Raw genomic sequence first — 19,316 nt, 5'->3', positions numbered from 1 at the left:
CCTATGGAATAGGGGCCCTGAAATAGATACCAAAGTCTGAGGATGCCCAAATCTGTTATATAAAATGGCATAGTACAGTCGACCCTCCACAACCACCCCATGTTTAGTCATTCTGACACCTTTCTTTCTAAGGGTTCCAGTCTCCTCACTATGAGGAAACATTATCTTATATTCTTCCAAGTTTAAACAATCACCAGAGAAGGAGTTGTGTGTATGTCAGTGTAGGCAGCATGCACGCACCCACGGGAGAGGGTAAGGGGAACGCTTATCAGAGAAGAGGAGGGGGGATGCTGCCCGACCACTGTCAGGGCACAGAGGCAGGGGGAGGATGCTGGCCTTGACCCTGCACCCAGATCATTCATCTGCCTGCCCAGAGCCACGTTGGTAGCTTCCAGCTGCAGCCTTGCCTCTCTAGAAGACTCTATGGGGAAAGATACATGCTGGCATATCATATTTTATCTACACTTCCCAGAGGCAGGAAATAACTTCAAATGGCAGAGAGAGTCACATAGGAGCTCTGATACTCCACAGCAAACCTGACAATGGATAGAGGTCTCTGCACAACAATTCTTGGATTGCTGTCTTCCTTTCCTTTACTACTCTGCACAATGTACACAAATTTTTTGAAACTTCATTTAGTGGCATTTCCTGCTTCCAGTTTCTCTCCCTCTAGTCCACATTACCTGCTTGAGAATGATCTATACCTGGTTGGTGCATGGAAGATGTGATGCCCCACACACGGTCTCATCCTAACATCTGGACATTAATTCCTGACTTTGCCTCACCCTAATGCTGGAACCCTGGCCTTCTCCCTACTTCTTCACTATGTCTGTGCAAGGCACCTTGTGGGCCTGATGTGAGTTCTAAGTTTAAATCCCCTTGGTCAGCATGTCCCTCTCTGCTCCATGTGTCTATGGACCTCTTGTCCTGAGAATTCTGTTCAATAGACACCAATGAGTGATCCCCTTATCCAAGGCCACATGCCATCAGTCACCACTTATCAATATAAGCTACTCTTCAGAGACTGTAAACAACAGTAGTATAATTAATAACCCCTTACTCTAGTTATGAATACCCATGCTCCTTTTGTGAGGAACATGGGCTTCACCTTTAAGGTAGAATAGTCTTTGTCAACTTAACTCCTGAGCACAGTCAAAAGAAGCCCTTCCATGACCTTGCTGCTGGTCTTACCCTGTCTCTCTCCTCTGCTCACTGCCCTTACCCTGGATTACATGGCTCTTACATGCCTAAGGCTGTCACCTGAGCTGCTTGTCCCGTAAGACTGCTCTTCCCCATGTGGCTGGATCCCTGTCAATCAAGTCCCTGGTTAGATGTCACCTGCTCAGGAAGGCTTCCCTACAGGTGGTTCTCCCTGTTACTGTCATTGTTGGTGCCCTGTAATATCTGCAGAGCATCTAACAAACAATCTAAACAATACCTGTTTACTTGACTCTTCTCATTTGGGTAAGAAGCCCCTAGAGGTGGGTACCTGGTCTGCTTCTTCACCACAATATATCCAATGTCTTGTGTGTGTGTGTGTGTGTTAGTTGCTCAGTCCCATTGCTTCGTGACCCCATGGACGATAGCCCACCAGGGTCCTCCATCTATGGGATTTCCCAGGCAAGAATACTGGAGTGGGTTGCCATTTTCTTCTTCAGGGGAATCTTCCTAACCTAGGGATCAAACCCTCATCTCTTGCATTGGCAGGTGGATTCTTTACCACTGAGCTACCAGAGCTTCCCGTTTAAATTTGTATCTTTTTCATAATATATTGTATGTATTTAAAATATTATAAACTTTATGTATTTTAATCAATGTATAGATACATGATATTATTTGGAAAGTCTGATAATTTGCTATCATCCTCTTTCTCCAGAGATGAGGATAAAGAATAGAAATAGCATGGTTAGGTTCCTTGGAGCTAAAGTCATTGCTCAAGGGCAGTGAATAATGCTATAAAATCACTTGTACTATAAAGATCATTATCTAAAGTCATTATCATACACAGGACATTCAAACCTCACATTGAGATTTCTCTCTTAGTCCTTCATTTCTGACAATTCTCAAAACACTGAGACTTACTTTCTGTTTCTTAGAGAAAAAGAGGATACATCAAGGAGACGCTTGAAAATTAATAAGTAGTCATAAATTTATAAAAGTACAGAGATAGCCCTGTTTTCAGGTATTATAAACATGCCTCTTTGTTTGGCTACAAAATGTCCTTATTATTATTCTCAATTTTTAAAGTTGCTATCATCACTTTTTGAGTAAGAGCAGACTATGTTCACAACCTTAAGGTAAACAAAGATTTCTTAGGATACTAAAAAGCATTAACCATGAAGGAGAAAAGTAATTTATTGTTTTTTTAATCAAATTTAAAAATTTCAATTCATCAAAGCCACTTTAAATAAAGTGATAGACAAACCACAACTGGAAATATACTTATGTGTATCTGACAAAGAACTTTCCAAAATAGATGAAGAATCCTACCATAAGCAATAGATAAATGATCCAGTAAGACTGAGAAAAAACTTGAATAGATATCTCACCAAGGAGGATATACAAATGGGCAACAGCACAAAAGAAGATGATAAGGATCAACAGCCATCAGATATCTGCAAATGGAAGTCATGACAGATACCATTTCCTACCCACTGTTGGTGAGGATAAGGAGCAGCTAGAACTTTGAACATTGCTTATGAACTGAGGGACAGTTTCTAATAAACATTTACAATCCAGCAATCCCATTTCTCAGTCTTTATCCAATGGGAATGAGACAAGTTATTCACAGACTTGTATAGGAATTTTCAGAGCAGTCTTTTTCATAACAGTCCCAAACTAGAAACAATCCAAATGTCAAAAATAGAATAACTTGTACAAAAATAGGATAACTACAGTTTAGTCATACAACAGAGTATTACTCAACAATAAAAAATAAGTCAACTCTGCTTAGAGAACTAAGCAACAATCTCTAAAACACTATGGTGAGTGAATGGAGCATTTGCCATCTATATGCTATATGATTCCATTCATTTGAAGTCCAGGAATAGACTGAACTAACCAATGGTGACAGTGATAAGAAAGTCATTTCTTGGGTAGTACAGAGGAGACGAAGGGGTGGGAGGGAGGTGGTAGGCTCTTGAACTGGAATTGACTGGAAAGGGCCATGAGGGAAATATTCATGGTATGGAATTCAGTGTTTTATTTTGCATGACCATTATACCAAGTGTTTGAAAGTGAAAGTCGCTCAGTCATGTCCGACTCTTTGTGACCCCATGGACTATACAGTCCATGGAATTCTCCAGGCCAGAATACTGGAGTGGGTAGCCTTTCCCTTCTCCAGGGGATCTTCCCAACCCAGGGATCGAACTCAGGTCTCCCTCCTTGCAGGCGGATTCTTTGCCAGCTGAGCCACAAGGGAAGCCTCTTGGTTGGGGGCCCTGGGCTCCAGTGTGGGAAGCCTGTGCTCCCTCCTCCCCAGCGTTGTGTGGTGCTGAGAACACCGCCTGGCATGTGGCCGGGTGCTGCCTTGTTGTGGGAACATGAGATGGAGGCGTGGTGGTGCTTTGGGGGCTTCAGTGTGGAGTGATGGCTAAAGACTACTGAAGAGAGAAGTTCAACAGTATTCTTTAATGAGACAGGAAACACCTTAAGGAGGACATGTTTGGCGGCCAGCTCTGGGTTTAATGATGAAGGGCTTCCCCGGGGGAGCTCTGGTCATTGGCATGGGTCCCTCAGCGCCTGCGCGCCTGGCTGAGGGTTCTCTTTCTCGGAGCAGGTGCTCCATGAATGCCATCGCCGCCCAAAACGCTTCTGAAACTCCTCTCAGAACGTCCTGCAGCCTCAGGCCGAGGTGCCCAAAGATAATCGGCCTCAGGTTTGTTTTCCAGAAGCCCTCTTGTCTCATCCCCCGTCTTAGCCACCTGTGTCAAAACGGGTGCTCTGGCTCTGAAAGCATCTTAGGAAGGAGTGTGAGCCGTAGGGTCGCCAGTAGCAGGGCCTGGCTCGAGCAGGCGTGTCAGATCGGCCTCATGCCTCCACACACGCTCTCACTAACCCACACGTCCCTCCAGGCGAGCCCTGGGCCGCCCCTCCGTGAAACGGCCTGCCAGGAGGCCGGCTCTTCGCTGCTGACACCAGACAGCCCCCTTGGTCCTGGTCGCACCTCTTACGATTCGCCTGGGCTTTAGCCTGAGGCGTCCCTTCTGTGGTTCCTACGGTGCTCCCACAGCCAGAAGGCAGGGCACCTATTAGGTGTCCGTGGGTCCCCTGGATGCTGGCTGTGACTCCGGGGGACACGCTGCCACCACCCGCGGCCCTCAGTGCCTGGAGAGCAGGCCCGCGCCCGTGTTGCTGCCCAGCGGTTCATCCTCAGAGTCACGGTACTCTCGCCCCGAGCATCTCTTTCTGCTCCTGACGGACTGACCTCGTGGCTAGAATACTGCTTGTGTGTTTTGAAAACGTGCCCCTCCCAGGCGCTGGCTGTGTCCACGTGAGCGGGAGGTGTGACCTAGTGTGGCCGAGGTCTGCCGTCCCTAAGCTTCGGGGAGCGCGGTGCTGGGAGGTGGCTCTGGCCGGCCAGGTTGGGGGGACTCTCCGGACAGAGTGCCCCGTGGATCCGGGAGCCTCTGCTTGGGGAAGCCGAGGTGAGCGGTGGCCCGGGCGGGCGGCCTGGTGGGGTGGACGTGGCTGCCCCGCCGTGTCTGTGTGAAGCTGAGACGGTCTCGTTCACGGGCTCACATCCTGCTTGCAGGGTCCGGGCGCCTTCTCTCCGGGTGTGGCCCCATTCCCTGGCGTCTGTCCTCCAGGGCACCCTGGACAGAGACCTTCCTGTCCTCATCTGGCGTGCTCTCCGGCTAATTTAGCTGATTCTGGGTCCAGGTCTCCTGTGCTTTAGAAATCTCCTCCTTCACTGGGCCGTCAGCCTTCTCACTTCTTTTTAGCTTGGCTTCTGCTCCAGAGACCTCTCCTGGGGTCTCAGCTCCCTCCTCGCCGGCATGTGCAGTCCATCCCCAGCCTGGACCCCTGCATCTGCCCCCTGGCCGTCTGGTCCCCTGCTATTCTAACTGCCTGTGACTCACTTTCGCGGAAAATGTTTTGTTGTCACCCCATATCCCTCCATCAATCTCCCAATCTGACTTCTTGTCCTTCTTCAGTAACATGACTCCCGTTTATCCAACATCAGATCTCAGAGAGGCCCAAGCTCAGTGATTTGCCTTTAAATATTTAATACATTCTTACTAGTTCTACCTCTGCTGTGAATTAAGTTGGGCTTCCCTGGTGGTGCCGTGGTAAAGAATCCTTTGGCCAATGCAGGAGACAAAAGAGATGTAGTTTGATCCCTGGGTTGGGAAGATGCCCTGGAAAGGAAATGGCAACCCACTCCTTATTCTTGCCTGGAGAATCCCATGGACAGAGCCTGGTGGGCTACAGTCCATGGGGTTGCAAAGAGTTGGACATGACTGAGTACTCAGCAAGAACACTGGAGTGGGTAGCCTATCTCTTCTCCAGCAGATCTTCCTGACCCAGGAATCGAATAGGGGTCTCCTGCATTGCAGGCTGATTCTTTACCAACTGAGCTATCAGGGAAGCCTTTTTACAACTATCAAAACTTATTGAGTCAGACACTTACCTGTGTATTTTATTGCATATAAATTGTACTAAAAAATTAAAAGATTCTTTTATTTTAAAAAAATTAACACTAAACACCATTCAGAGTAGTTGCCTATTTTCCAGGCATGAGAGATACTAAGAAAATTCTTATTCTATTGAATTTTACATACCTGGTTTATAATGTATGATGACTATAGTAACTTATCCAGTTTCATTAGATTAAGTCTCAAGTTGCTGTGAAGTTCAAAAACATCAAGAAGTACCAAGAGAAAAAAAAAACAAAAAACCCACCTCCCAAACAAGCTAAAATCCCTGCTCTGAACCAGGATTACATTTTTAAAGATGAATGTCATTGCTACAATATACCAGCAAGGGGAGCAGTTACACTTTGAGAACAATTTCATCCTCTCACCACTGAATTATTCTATAGGGCACTTTAAAGAGACCAAAAATTGACTTTTGGGTGTAGCCACAATGGAAATGACAGATCATTTTAATGCAAGAGAAAAAGATTGGAAACCTTGACCCTCTAGATTACTTTGCACCTCAATGAGAAGGGGAAAAACAGATCAGCTTATTAAAAGAATATGTTCATGTAATTCAGGTACCAGAAAAAACATTTAAAAGAACAGCTAAATTAACTGTGGGCTGCCACTTTTCCTTGGTTAATCATTCCCATATGAGAATAATAATGTATGTCCACCCCCTTCTCCCACAAAAGAAAAAGACCCCAAGAACGCCACTCTTCTGATGGATGTGGGCATAGCAGCATCCATTTGTAAAGAATTTGCAAGCTGTTCGAATACTGGAGTCTGTCTGAGCATAGGCAAGGCTGGCAAAGGGTAATTTTTTAAAATCCTGAAGCATAAAGGCTTTTCAGTTGAGATGGTTATGCCATGAATCTGAAGGTTTACGTTGCATTTTTTATATATATCGCCATGCTCATCAATTCTAAGATTTGTAAGGCTTAATGCTCAGCTAAGCTCAGGAAGCCTGTAGAAAAGTCTCTAACTATCCCTTCCTGTCAGGTTCGGTAATCCTGGATTTACAGAAAAGAATGTTCTGGCTGACAATGGCAAGCATGTCCCCCAAAGCACATGCAAATGGAGGGCTCCAGGTAGGGACACCTACAATATGGGTAACTGCCCCCTTTACACTCTAACCTACATAGTAGGTTAGATAGTAACCCTGGCCTTGATTCTAACATCATGTGTGGTGTGTCAGTTGTTCAGTTATGTCCAACTCTCTGTGAACCCATGGACTGTACCTGACCAGGCTCTTCTGTCCATGGAATTCTCCAGGCAAGAATACTGGAGTGGGTAGCCATTCCCTTCTCTAGGGGATCTTCCCAACCCAGGGATCGAACCTGGGTCTCCTGCATTGCAGGCAGACTCTTTACCGTCTGAGCCACCAGGGAAGCCCCTCTAATATCATGGCACCTTCTCAATTCTCCTGGCTCCCCAGAGAAGCTGAGCACAGAGGACATAGCATTATGTGCCCTGGAAAAATGCCCTGAGCCATGCCCGGGGCGGGGATGGATTCCCACTTGTAGGAAAGCCATATCTCTACATTCTGTAGTGCTCATGCATCTGAGCTGTGCCTTCCTCCCCCAGAGTCAAGTGAACTCGAGAACGCTGGGTAAACAGAAGCAAGAGTCCCTTCCAGAATGCACCGACAGAATGAAGAGCTTTAGAACGTGAGCAGGTGTGTGGGCTGACTCTATACGGGCACCTGCAGGGGCGCCAGGAGCAACTCTTCCTTTAAAGTCTCACTTCACTGCAGCCCTTCCACAAGGGCAGCCCTCTGCCCCAGGAGAGGGGATGCCAGCAGCATGGAAAAGGGCATCACTCATGAATGTGGGTACCTGCTGCCTGGGACATAAACCCTGCCCGGAGAGTCTCCCTATGAAAATCCAAGGAACACTTCTCAGTTCAACGTCCCTAAGAAAGGATTTGGAATTACTTCCATTTATGAAATAGAAGGAAATCATTTTTCCCCCCTCCAATTTCTATAAACGGAAGTCCAAGGAAGTAGAGGGTTCAGAGTAAGAAGATTCAAGTTTAGACTCTGACTTGAACATTTTGTCCAGACCCCCAAATCTGTGATGCTACAATCTGAACCATATTCTTGCTGGCAAAGAGTCGTGGGGTTGCTCCACACTGAATTAGCATTTCACTACGCAGCAAAGGAGCTTTAAAGAACAACGAAGCAAACATAGAAATGAAGTGCTATGGCACACGTCGTCTTAATTTTGAGCTTGCCACTGAATGGACCTGAGTTTTGTGTTCTTACAAGGCGGACATAAAACAAAAGACAGTCTCCCAAGAGTTATTAAAACCTGCAAGATGTATAAAGTGTAGAGATGAAATATAAAGGGAAAAATATACAAAGAACCCAGAAATGGGAGACATGCTGGTTAGAGGAGGAAATAGAAGCAAGGTGTAATTAGAGATAAAGACACACAAAAAATAGAGATGCTTGTGTGTGTGTGTTTAAAATTTTAATTTAATTTTTCATCGCTGTATAGTTGACTTACAGTGTTCATTTCAGGTGTACAACAGGGTGATACAGATTCTTATAAATTAAGCACTGTGTAAAATTATTATAATGTTACTGACTGTATTCCCTGTGATTTGCTCATCTTATAACTGGTAGCCTGTTGTGTTTGTTTTTAATGAAAGGTGAGTTGCTCGCTCCAGCAGATCTGCTTGCATACAAACCAGGAAGGAATAATTGGCAGTTGTAGAAGGCACACTGGTCTGGTTGACATGGCACCAGGTGATTAAAGCACATTCCAGAAAGGGCTAATGTGTGTTTGTGTCAAGTGGGAGAACCTCCAGCCTGAAATTCAATCAGAAATATTGCATGGGGCTTCCTACTCTCGAGGAGGTAGAGATGGGCTACACTTCAGCATGGTTCCTGCCCCATAGGGAAGGACCATGAGTGGGGAGTGAGGATGTTATGTGATCTAGAGCCATCTACATATCTGTAGGTGACTGCAACTGACTGAAAGGAACGTATAGGAAGCAAAGTGCTTGGAAGTGAATTCTGTGTGACTCCCTCTTGGCAGTCACAGGAGGGTGGGCTCTGGGAACAAAGTCTGAGCGAGAAGAAAGAGCTTTGGGGTTTCCCACCCCCTAAAGAGTCTCGGCAGTTGTATTTTTACAGAAACGTAGAGCTTTGTCTGAATTTGACAGGGTTTTCCTAATGTTTCAAATATTATTCAAGTAAGGTGCTTATATGTATATCAGTTCAGTTCAGTTCAGTCACTCAGTTGTGTCCGACTCTTTTCGACGCATAGTCTGCAGCACCCCAGGCTTCCCTGTCCATCACCAACTCCTGGAGCTTGCTCAAACTCATGTACGTCGAATCAGTGATGCCACCCAACCATCTTATTCTCTGTCATCCCCTTCTCTTCCTGCCTTCAATCTTTCCCAGCATCTGGGTCTTTTCCAATGAGTCAGTTGTTCGCATCAGGTGGCCAAAATATTGGAGTTTCAGCTTCAACATCAGTCCTTCCAAAGAATATTCAGGACTGATCTCCTTTAGGATCTCCTCCTGGTTGGATCTCCCTGCAACCCAAGGGACTCTCAAGAGTCTTCTCCAACACCACAGTTCAAAAGCATCAATTCTTCGGTGCTCAGCTTTCTTTATAGTCAAACTCTCACATCCATACATGACTACTGGAAAAAACATAGCCTTGACTAGATGGACTTTTGTTGGCAGAGTAATGTCTCTGCTTTTTAATATGCTGTCTAGGTTGGTCATAGCTTTTCTTCCAAGGAGTAAGCGTGTTTTAATTTCATGGCTGCAGTCACCATTTGCAGTGATTTGGGAGCCCCCAAAAGTAAAGTCTCTCACTGTTTCCATTGTTTCCCCATCTATTTGCCATGACGTGATGGGACAGGATGTCATGATCTTAGTTTTCTGAATACTGAATTTTAAGCCAACTTTTTCACTCTCTTCTTTCACTTTCATCAAGAGGCTCTTCAGGTCTTCTTCATTTTCTGCCATAAGAGTGGTATCATCTGTGTATCTGAGGTTACTAATATTTCTCCCGACAATCTTGATTCCAGCTTGTGCTTCATTCAGCCTGGCATTTCGCATGATGTATTCTGCACATAAGTTAAATAAGTAGGGTGACAATATACAGCCTTGACACACTCCTTTCCTGATTTGGAGCCAGTTTGTTTATATATATATATATATACACACACACACACACATATATATTTAATTGGGATATAGTTTGCTTTACAATGTTGTGTTAGTTTCTGCCATACAATGAAGTGAGTCAGCCATACAATGAAGTATATAGTCAGGCTATATACACATAGCCTGGGGATATATGTATATGGCACTTCCCAGGTGGCACTAGTGGTAAAGAATTTGTCTGAGAATGTAGGAGACATAAGAGATGTGGGTTTGATCCCTGGGTAGGAAAGATCCCCTGAAGGAGGGCATGGAAACCCACTCCAGTATTCTTGCCTGGGAAATCTCATGGACAGAGGAGCCTTGGGAGCTATAGTCCATGGGGTCACAAAGAGCCAGACATGACTGAAGTTACTTAGCGTGCAAGCACACATACATATATCCCCTCTGTCTTGGACCTCCTTCCCCCTCCCGACCCATCCCATCCCTCTAGGTCATCACAGAGCACCTAGCAAAGATCCTTGTGCTATACAACAGGTTCCCACTAGTTATTTATTTTACACATACTAGCACCTCGAATTAGTATATCCTTCTTGAATATATTCACTCACTGAATGAATCAACCAAATTCCCAAAAGAGGAGTATATCTCTCATTAATTAAAATAGGAGTCCATGATGGGTAAGATACAGCCTACAGTTTCTTTATTACTTCTATTTGGCATATGAAGGACATTCTCCAGCCACTCAAATCTCTCTCCGAGGGAAGTTAACTATCAAGACAGAGCTTGGCAATTCTCTCTTGGGGTCCGCAATGCTAACTGAGCATTTAAGAGGACACCGGACATCATCCTAGTGGCTGGTGAGATAACCCACTTCCAGGTATAGGAGAGGAAGTGCAGTTCTGCCTGCGTACCCAGTGAATCCTGTTCTAAGGTCTAGAAGCGGTGCTGATGACCTGAGGGACAAGAAGCATGCAGATGGGCTCCTTTTTACTTCGTTCAAATGCCAGTTTTCTGTTCCAGAGGTTTCTCACTGTCTCATGTGCTAGGGAAGAATGAAAACTCAAGTGGAGGAGAGGCTGGGGTAGGGACTATGAGCCAAGGGGGGTGGGTCAGTGAGAGGGTAGGAGAGCCGGGCAAGGGTCTGGAGGGTCTCCGAGCAGACAGCTGTGTCTGGAGCTTAGCTGGTAAGTAAGGAGAGTAGACAACCTTGAGCACTTGGCAACTCAGCCCTCTTCCCTGATAATGACAAGAGCCATAGGATCACAGGCAACTGACCCTGAGAAAACATAGTCTTCTGCCAATTCAGGGTAGAGGCTGGAGTACAGGTCTTGGAATACCAGTCTCCAAGCTTCTCAGATCAGAACTCATTCTCAGTTGTTCTCTCAATGACACATGCTTGCTTTGACCTTCCTCGACTCAGGCCATCGAAACATCCCTATCAGCGGCTCTTGGGACACATAAAAATGACTACTTGCAAATCATGCTTTCGTAAAGGATTCTTAATGCTGCTTAAAAACCACTTTCACAGGGCTTCCCTGGTGGTCCGGTGGTTGAGAAGCCACCTTGCAATGGAGGGGACCCTGGTGTGATCCCTGGTCCAGGAAGATCCCACATGCTGCAGGACAACTAAGCCCATGTGCCACAACTCCAGAGTCTGTGCCCTGAAGCCCGAGAACCTCAACTACTGAGTCCACACATCCCAACCACTGCAGCCCACACACCCCAGATCCTGTGCTCCAAAACAAGAGAAGCCACCACAGTGAGTAGCCCATGCACCACAAAGGAGTAACGCCTGCTCTCTGTAACTAGAGAAAGCCCAAGTGTAGCAATGAAGACCCAGCACGGTCAAAAATAAATAAATATTAAAAGAAACACTGTCACATGTCCCTTTCCAAACTTCATCCCTCATTGTGTTTTTTCTCTCCCCCTGGAGACAAGCTCCTGTTCACAGATGACAATCATCTCGCAGCTCTCATGTATAGAGCACCTTTGTATGAATATGTTGTACACAGCTTGTCTTCAATAATCGCAACAACCCACATAAGCTGTGTACTGTTATCCTCATTTTATAGATGAGAGCTCAGTGAGGCGAAGCCAACGCTGAAGTGTACGCGGGTTACGTGATCTGCCCATGTTACATCACTCACAGACTCTGGAGCAGGGATTCAAACTTGTGCCTTTCTAATCGGCATTCCACACTCATTCAACAGCGTAACGGAAAGGAGACTGAAGCTCTCAGACATAAACTCCCTCAAATTTCTTTGTATACACCTTCAAATGTTTATTTATTTATCTCCCCTTCTCTCTTCTAACAAGGAGAAGCTGATTCTATCCTGTGTTCCTGAAAGTTCTCTCAATTGTCCACAGTTTTATCTATTCCCATTTTTCCACATTTCAGCTTTCTATAGACAACTCTCAAACCTACCTGTGAGCTCCGGCGGGTGTTTCCAACCTCTAAGGAAGGGCATATCTTCTTAGCAATATACCATTTAATAGACCATATATTGTTGCCCATCTCCTCAACTCTCCACCTCAAACACGTCTGCTGTTTTTCTTAAGCAATCCACGTATTCTCTATTTCCATATGTTCGCTCACACTGATTTGAAATGTCCTTTTCTCTACTTGTAGACATTGAATTTATGTTTAAAGAATGAGCTCCAGTGTTATACCTGCTATAAATATTTCCCTAACTTTTTAGTCAAATTTAATGGTATCATCTCGGTGTTCCCCAAGCACTCTGCTTATAAGGATAACACATCACTTATCACATGGGAAAACTGTCTCCATCTCTGCTTCAACTTATGGGTTGCCAGCACAGTGTAGACAAGAAGACAGTTTTATTAATCTCTACATACCTTGAAGCAATAAGCATGGCCCTTGGCTAAGTGTTTGTTGTATGAATGAATGAATGGTGATTTGGTTACTGCTCTGACTTTTCAACATGCCGCAAGGAGGGCATGATCTGATTTGGGGGTTATTTTCTTCTCCCCTTAAATCTTCACTATCATCCTGGGACTTTGTCTTTCTTGCTATGTGAAAATATGGTTTTAAATTAAAAAAAAATTCCTGTGGTATAAAATCACAGAAAATAAAAGGGAATGATACATCATTTTTCTTGTAAAAATAAACACATGACTGTCATTCAGGTGTTACAGATAGGCATTCAAAAAATGAAAATGTATATTTGTCAGTTTCAAAAAAAAAAAAAAATAAGATAATAAGAATTGATCCTCTTCTATTAACAAACATTTATGTCCACATATAACACACAGTACATTTCAGTAAATTAGAATACTGAGTTTGGGGAGGTGGGAAGAAAAAGGGGATGTGAGCCTGAACTATGGAAGTCAGATTTATTGAAAGCAATACACTTTTATTACTTTAAATACTCTGATCTGTCAATAACGCCTGTCTAAGGAGAAAACCACTAAATGACATGCATCCTTGTTTTACTGCTGAATCTTTTTGCCTAAAGACCACCGTATGTGCCAAAGCCATGAAAACAATTACTCTTTTAAAATAGGTTACAGGTGTTCCCTCTGTTTCCTGCATCAAACCCATTCCATGGTGACAATTCATAAGTAAATTTCATCTTAGTCTGGGTCAAACTGTCAAAAACTGTAATCAAATTATCTAAATGAAGAAGGTTTTACTGAATTCTTACAGAAAGACATTTCTGGAAAATAAGGAATATAGTCCAATGTCCCAGGGAAGTGTTATAAAATAAAAATAGGTAAAATGTGAACTTTTTCAAATAAGATGGACATTAATTATTCATTAAGCTAGATATAACTGGAATCTATCTTCAAAGTCTATGACTTCCTCTGTAAATTTATTGAGGGCAAGGATCATGGTTTGCTTGCTTTTCTCCCCTACCCTCTAAGACTTTATAAAACTCAAAATGCCACCTAGGCTGTGCTTTCTGGTGATGGATCATCAGAACAGGTATTTAAAAGTGACACTACAGCGTTTTCAGTTATTGTGGCTTTGGGGCTTCCCCGGTGGCTCAGATGGTAAAGAAACTGTCTGCAATGTGGGAGACCCGGGTTTGGTCCCTGGGTAGGGAAGATCCCCTGAAGAAGGGAATGGCAACCCACTTCAGTATTTTTGCCTAGAGAATTCCATGGACAGAGGAGCCTGGTGGGCTATGGTCCATAGCGTCACAAAGAGTCGGACACAACTGAGTGACTAACACTTTTGCTTTGCTCGTCTAAAACTACCCAAGACCCAAACATTATGGAGAGTTTACTCACTGATTCTGGGTGTAGATCTCAAGTAATGTATAGGTCCCCATCCTAGAAAAGAAGAGATAGGAAATGCACATATTACCATCACCTGCAAAGACATTTAAGAACCTTTCTACATTGACATACCTCAAAGTCTCTGATATTTTATTGCTAGCCAAGAAAATCATGGGAAGGGAGAGGGTCATGAAATAGAATATGACATCCCCATGTTTCTAGGATACTCAAGTAGTGACAGGCTTGATATCACATATTAAGAAACCTGGCATTACCTTTAAACTTTGCCACAGAAAAGACAGCTTTGTGCCTATACCTTTTGCCTCAGAGAAATCGAGCTGGGACTGTTGGGGTAGGCGGAGATGGAAAATATTCATCTTGGGATTTCCCTGGCAGTCCAGTGGTTAAGACTTTGCCTTCCAATGCAAGGGGCGAGGGTTTGATCCCTGGTTGGGGACCTAATATCCCCACATGCCTCATGGCCAAAACACCAGAACATAAAAAACAGAAGCAGTATTGTAACAAATTCATTTCAAGGAAGAAAGTTTCCTTGGATTCTTTGTATTCTACTCCATAATCTACCAAGGTGTTGATACATAATTATAGTTTCTGTTTAAAATTTCTGAGTATATGGGATAGATATCTGCTAAAATTGATAGTTGGAATAGAAATGCCATGTACTTCTCCTGGTATGGAATATCCAATGGCCCACTCTTGGATAAGTTGGGTTGTGAAGCTTGAAATAGTAAATGAACTGAAGTCTAGGATGAAAGGACAAAAGCTTTTTGAGGGATGAGATCCCATGGATATTTACATCATCCAGAGCTACTAGAAGTTAATCCTATAGTGAAGAGCTCTAAGAAAGAAATCTTGAGGGCTCCCTTGAGCCAACAATTTTTCATCCTGATAATCAAGAAGGACGACCTTTTCTGCCAGATGAAGTTGCTAAATGTAATATAGAATATTTCTTCTGGTTTAGTCATCTCTGGGGAGAGATGAATCTTAACTCATTCTGAGAACAAGTTGAGGGAACCACAAGATGGTAATTATAGGGCTATTCAGACTTTTGCTTTCTAGATTACACCGGTCCAATTCCTCTTTTAAAAAACATATTATAGCCATATAACATGTGGGCTTCCCAGTTTCCAGGTAGCACAGTGGTAAAGAATCTGGCTGTCAATGCAAGAGAGCAGCAGGAGACATAGGTTCGATTTTGTGTCAGGAAAATCCCCTGGAGGAGGAAATGGCAACCCACCCCAGTATTCTTGCCCGGGAGATCCCGTGGACAGAAGAGCCTGATGGTCTATAGTCCGTGCATGTGTGCTAAGTTGCTTCAGTAGTGTCTGACTCTTTGTGACCTCACAGACTGTCGCTCACCAGGCTCCTCTGTCCATGGGGATTCTCCCCATGGATTCTCCCCATGCTCTTCTCCAGGGGATCTTCCCAACCCAGGGATCAAACCTGTGTCTCTGAGTCTGCTGCTTTGGAAGGCAAGTTCTTTACCACTAGCGCCACCTGGGAAGCCCATGGGGTAGCAAAGAGTTGGACACGACTGAGCACACACACACATACACACACACACACACAGATCAGCAGTGGCCCTTTTATATACTGTATGCTATACCATATATTTTATATATTACATAATTTTAATATATATGTTAATATTATATACTATTAATGCATATATTATATATGTTAACATATATCTTATATTATCATATGTATATGTAACGTTTTGTTTCCTGCATACTGTCTTGTTTTTCAAAAATATTCCTTTTAAAGTATATTGATAAAATTTGAACAAATACTTAAGAATGATGAGGCTTATACATAGAATGGTAAGCTTAACTCTCTGGTCCTGCTCTTCTGCTCCATTTAAAAAACTTGCTATCAGTGTAATTCATATATAATATTGTTTTTCTAACCTAAATTGATAGAAAGATTCTATCAGTGCTTGTTTTCTTAATTATTCTTTCATCAAATTTCATTTGTGCTAAAATATACCAGTTTATAGTTATGTCAATTAATGTTATTCTAGTAATAACTTTATAAGGGAAAAGAATCTGAAAAAGAATATATATATTATATATATTTAAACTGAATTACTTGGTTGTACATCTGAAACTAATACAACATTGTAAATTAACTATACTTCAAAAAAATGTAAAAGAAAAAATATAAAAGTAAACAAAAATTTAAAAAGTTTTTTATATGCTATTCTATTTTTAGAATGATTAAAAAATACATATAAACAATATATTGAGTTGTATCATCATGAGTTTCCTGAGATAAGGTATCAGCAGCTGCACTTGATTTAGTAATTTCTGCATTTTGGATGAAGGTATTTATAAGTCATTGGTATAGCTCATCAATAAGTTATAGGCCCTCTGGTACAACTGATCCTCAAGGGTTGGAACTTGATATGTAATCCACTGCTTCGGCTCACTTTGATGCGATTGCAACTCTCTATTTACTGGTTCACCCATGTAACAATAGCATGATTAGGGTCACACTTTCGTGGCTTGGTGATAACAATATTGTTTAGGCTAGGACCAAAAATCTTCCCTCATTCAAAATTGATTTTATCCGGCACATCTCATTGTTGATGTAATCTGTCACGTAGCCAGGGAAGGAAATTAAATTGATGTGGAAAAAATGCCTATTCAAAGAGTCAAATGCAGTTGCTTCTTTATCTCTTATGATATTCTGCTAAGCAGTTTACTGATTGCATGAGAAATGGTTCTCATCAGGTATTGCCTCTAAGCCCTCAGGTTTATGATAATCAAGTCATTTCCTTTAAAAACGTGGACACGGTAGCCTCTTTCCTCATCTCTGTGATAGCTCAACAAGAAAGGCTGTGCCATGGTCATCTGTCAGTTTCTTTTTTCTTTTTTTTATTAATGGTGGGAAAAAAACACATTAGATCTGTCCTCAGTAAATTTTAAAATATACTGGATGGTATGTTGACTGTAAGCTGAGCAGATCTCTAGAACTTTTTCATCCTGCATAACTGAAACTCTATACCCACTGAATAGTAATTTTCCATGTCCCTTTTCCCAGCCCCAGGAAACTACTGTCTGCCAATTTCTCAAGGGTCTCAGGAAACCTGACTCTGGGCATAATAAAGAGATTATATTTCTGGGTAGAATACACTTTGGTGTTCTAGTTTGGCTTTCACTCATCACAGACTGATGGAACAACATATTGGTTCCAAATAGGAAAAGGATTACGTCAAGGCTGTATATTGTCAACCTGCTTATTTAACTTATATGCAGAGTACATCATGAGAAATGCTGGCCTAGAGGAAGCACAAGCTGGAATCAAGATTGCCGGGAGTAATATCAATAACCTCAGATATGCAGATGACACCACCTTTATGGCAGAAAGTGAAGAACTAAAGAGCACTTGATGAAAGTGAAAGAGGAGAGTGAGAAAGTTGGCTTAAAGCTCAACATTCAGAAAACTAAGATCATGGCATCTGGTCCCATCACTTCATGGCAAATAGATGGGGAGACAGCGGAAACAGTGGCAGACTTTATTTTTCTGGGCTCCAAAATCACTGAAGATGGTGACTGCAGCCATGAAATTAAAAGATGCTTACTCCTTGGAAGGGAAGTTATGACCAACCTAGACAGCATATTAAAAAGCAGACACATTACTTTGCCAACAAAGGTCTGTCTAGTCAAGGCTATGGTTTTTCCAGTAGTCAGGTATGGATGTGAGATTTGGACTATAAAGAAAGCTGAGCACTGAAGAATTGATGCTTTTGAACTGTGGTGTTGGAGAAGACTCTTGAGAGTCCCTTGGACTGCAAGGAGATCCAACCAGTCCATCCTAAAGCAGATCAGTCCTGGGTGTTCATTGGAAGGACTGATGTTGAAGCTGAAACTCCAGTACTTTGGCCACCTGATGTGAAGCGCTGACTCATTTGAAAAGACTCTGATGCTGGGAAAGATTGAGGGCAGGAGGAGAAGGGGACGACAGAGGATGAGATGGTTGGATGGCATCACCAACTCAATGGACATGGGTTTGGGTAAACTCCGGGAGTTGGTGATGGACAGGGAGGCCTGGCATGCTGCAGTTCATGGAGTTGTGAAGATTCGGACACAACTGAGTGATAGAACTGAACTGAACATCAGAGACTGAAGTATGTACTCAGATGGTTGCGTGTCCTACATTATAGAGTAAACTTGTTGAAAACAGTAATGATTCAGTCTTACTACTTTTCATAATCTCCCCAAACTTAGTTCAGTGTTGTGTATAAATATGCATTGAATTGAACTTCAATGTTTCTTTTTTTTTTTTATTAGTTGGAGGCTAACTACTTCACAACATTTCAGTGGGTTTTGTCATACATTGTTATGAATCAGCCATAGATTTACACGTATTCCCCATCCCGATCCGCCCTCCCACCTCCCTCTCCACCCGATTCCTCTGGGTCTTCCCAGTGCACCAGGCCCGAGCACTTGTCTCATGCATCCCACCTGGGCTGGTGATCTGTTTCACCATAGATAGTATACATGCTGTTCTTTTGAAACATCCCACCCTCACCTTCTCCCACAGAGTTCAAAAGTCTGTTCTGTATTTCTGTGTCTCTTTTTCTGTTTTGCATATAGGGTTATCGTTACCATCTTTCTAAATTCCATATATATGTGTTAGTATGCTGTAATGTTCTTTATCTTTCTGGCTTACTTCACTCTGTATAAGGGGCTCCAGTTTCATCCATCTCATTAGGACTGGTTCAAATGAATTCTTTTCAATGTTTCTTTTAATATAATGATAGGATGTTGGACTCAGGGTTCATATAATCAATATAGGCGGACTTTCTTGCTACACGACCATGTATTAAATAACTATGAATGTTCTCCCATGGTCATCTGTGGAAATGGCATGAAATGTCAGCATACAAGCTTGCTTCACACAACAGAAATTAACTGGCTTTGGCCAGAGCCCCTAAAATTAATGAGTTCAAACCTCACTGACTCAATGGACATGAGTTTGAGCAAACTCCGGGAGACAGTGAAGGACAGGGAAGCCTGGCCCGCTGAAGTTCACGGGGCCACAAAGAGTCAGACGTGACTGAGTGACTGCACAGCAACAACAAACCTCACATCCGGTGAGCCAGTTCTTCTCTTACACTTTAAAGAAGAAGGGTCACTCAGTCGTGTCCGACTCTTTGCAACCCCATGGGCTGTAGCCTACCAAGATCCTCTGTCCATGGAATTTTCCAGGCAAGAGTATTGGAGTGGGTTGCCATTTCCTTCTCCATGGAATCTTCCTGACCCAGGGATTGAACCCAGGTC

The 19,316-nt window shown here is 43.1% G+C and overlaps 1 protein-coding gene across 2 annotated transcripts in view; it reads right to left on the bottom strand.

Annotated features, from left to right (window-relative positions):
* CHST9 (carbohydrate sulfotransferase 9) overlaps positions 1–19,316 on the bottom strand; it is a 282,625-nt gene that overhangs the window by 102,793 nt on the left and 160,516 nt on the right. For both annotated transcript variants that reach the window (XM_043444056.1, XM_043444057.1), the window contains one exon: positions 14,023–14,064. In XM_043444056.1, the coding sequence (XP_043299991.1) occupies positions 14,023–14,064 (42 nt within the window). The remainder of the gene's footprint in view (positions 1–14,022; positions 14,065–19,316) is intronic.

The sequence above is a fragment of the Cervus canadensis genome, chromosome 23 (genome assembly GCF_019320065.1).
Source record: "Cervus canadensis isolate Bull #8, Minnesota chromosome 23, ASM1932006v1, whole genome shotgun sequence".
NCBI lineage: Eukaryota > Metazoa > Chordata > Mammalia > Artiodactyla > Cervidae > Cervus > Cervus canadensis.
The sequence above is the reverse complement of the archived record's forward strand: the minus strand, read 5'-3'. Positions and strand labels throughout refer to the sequence as shown.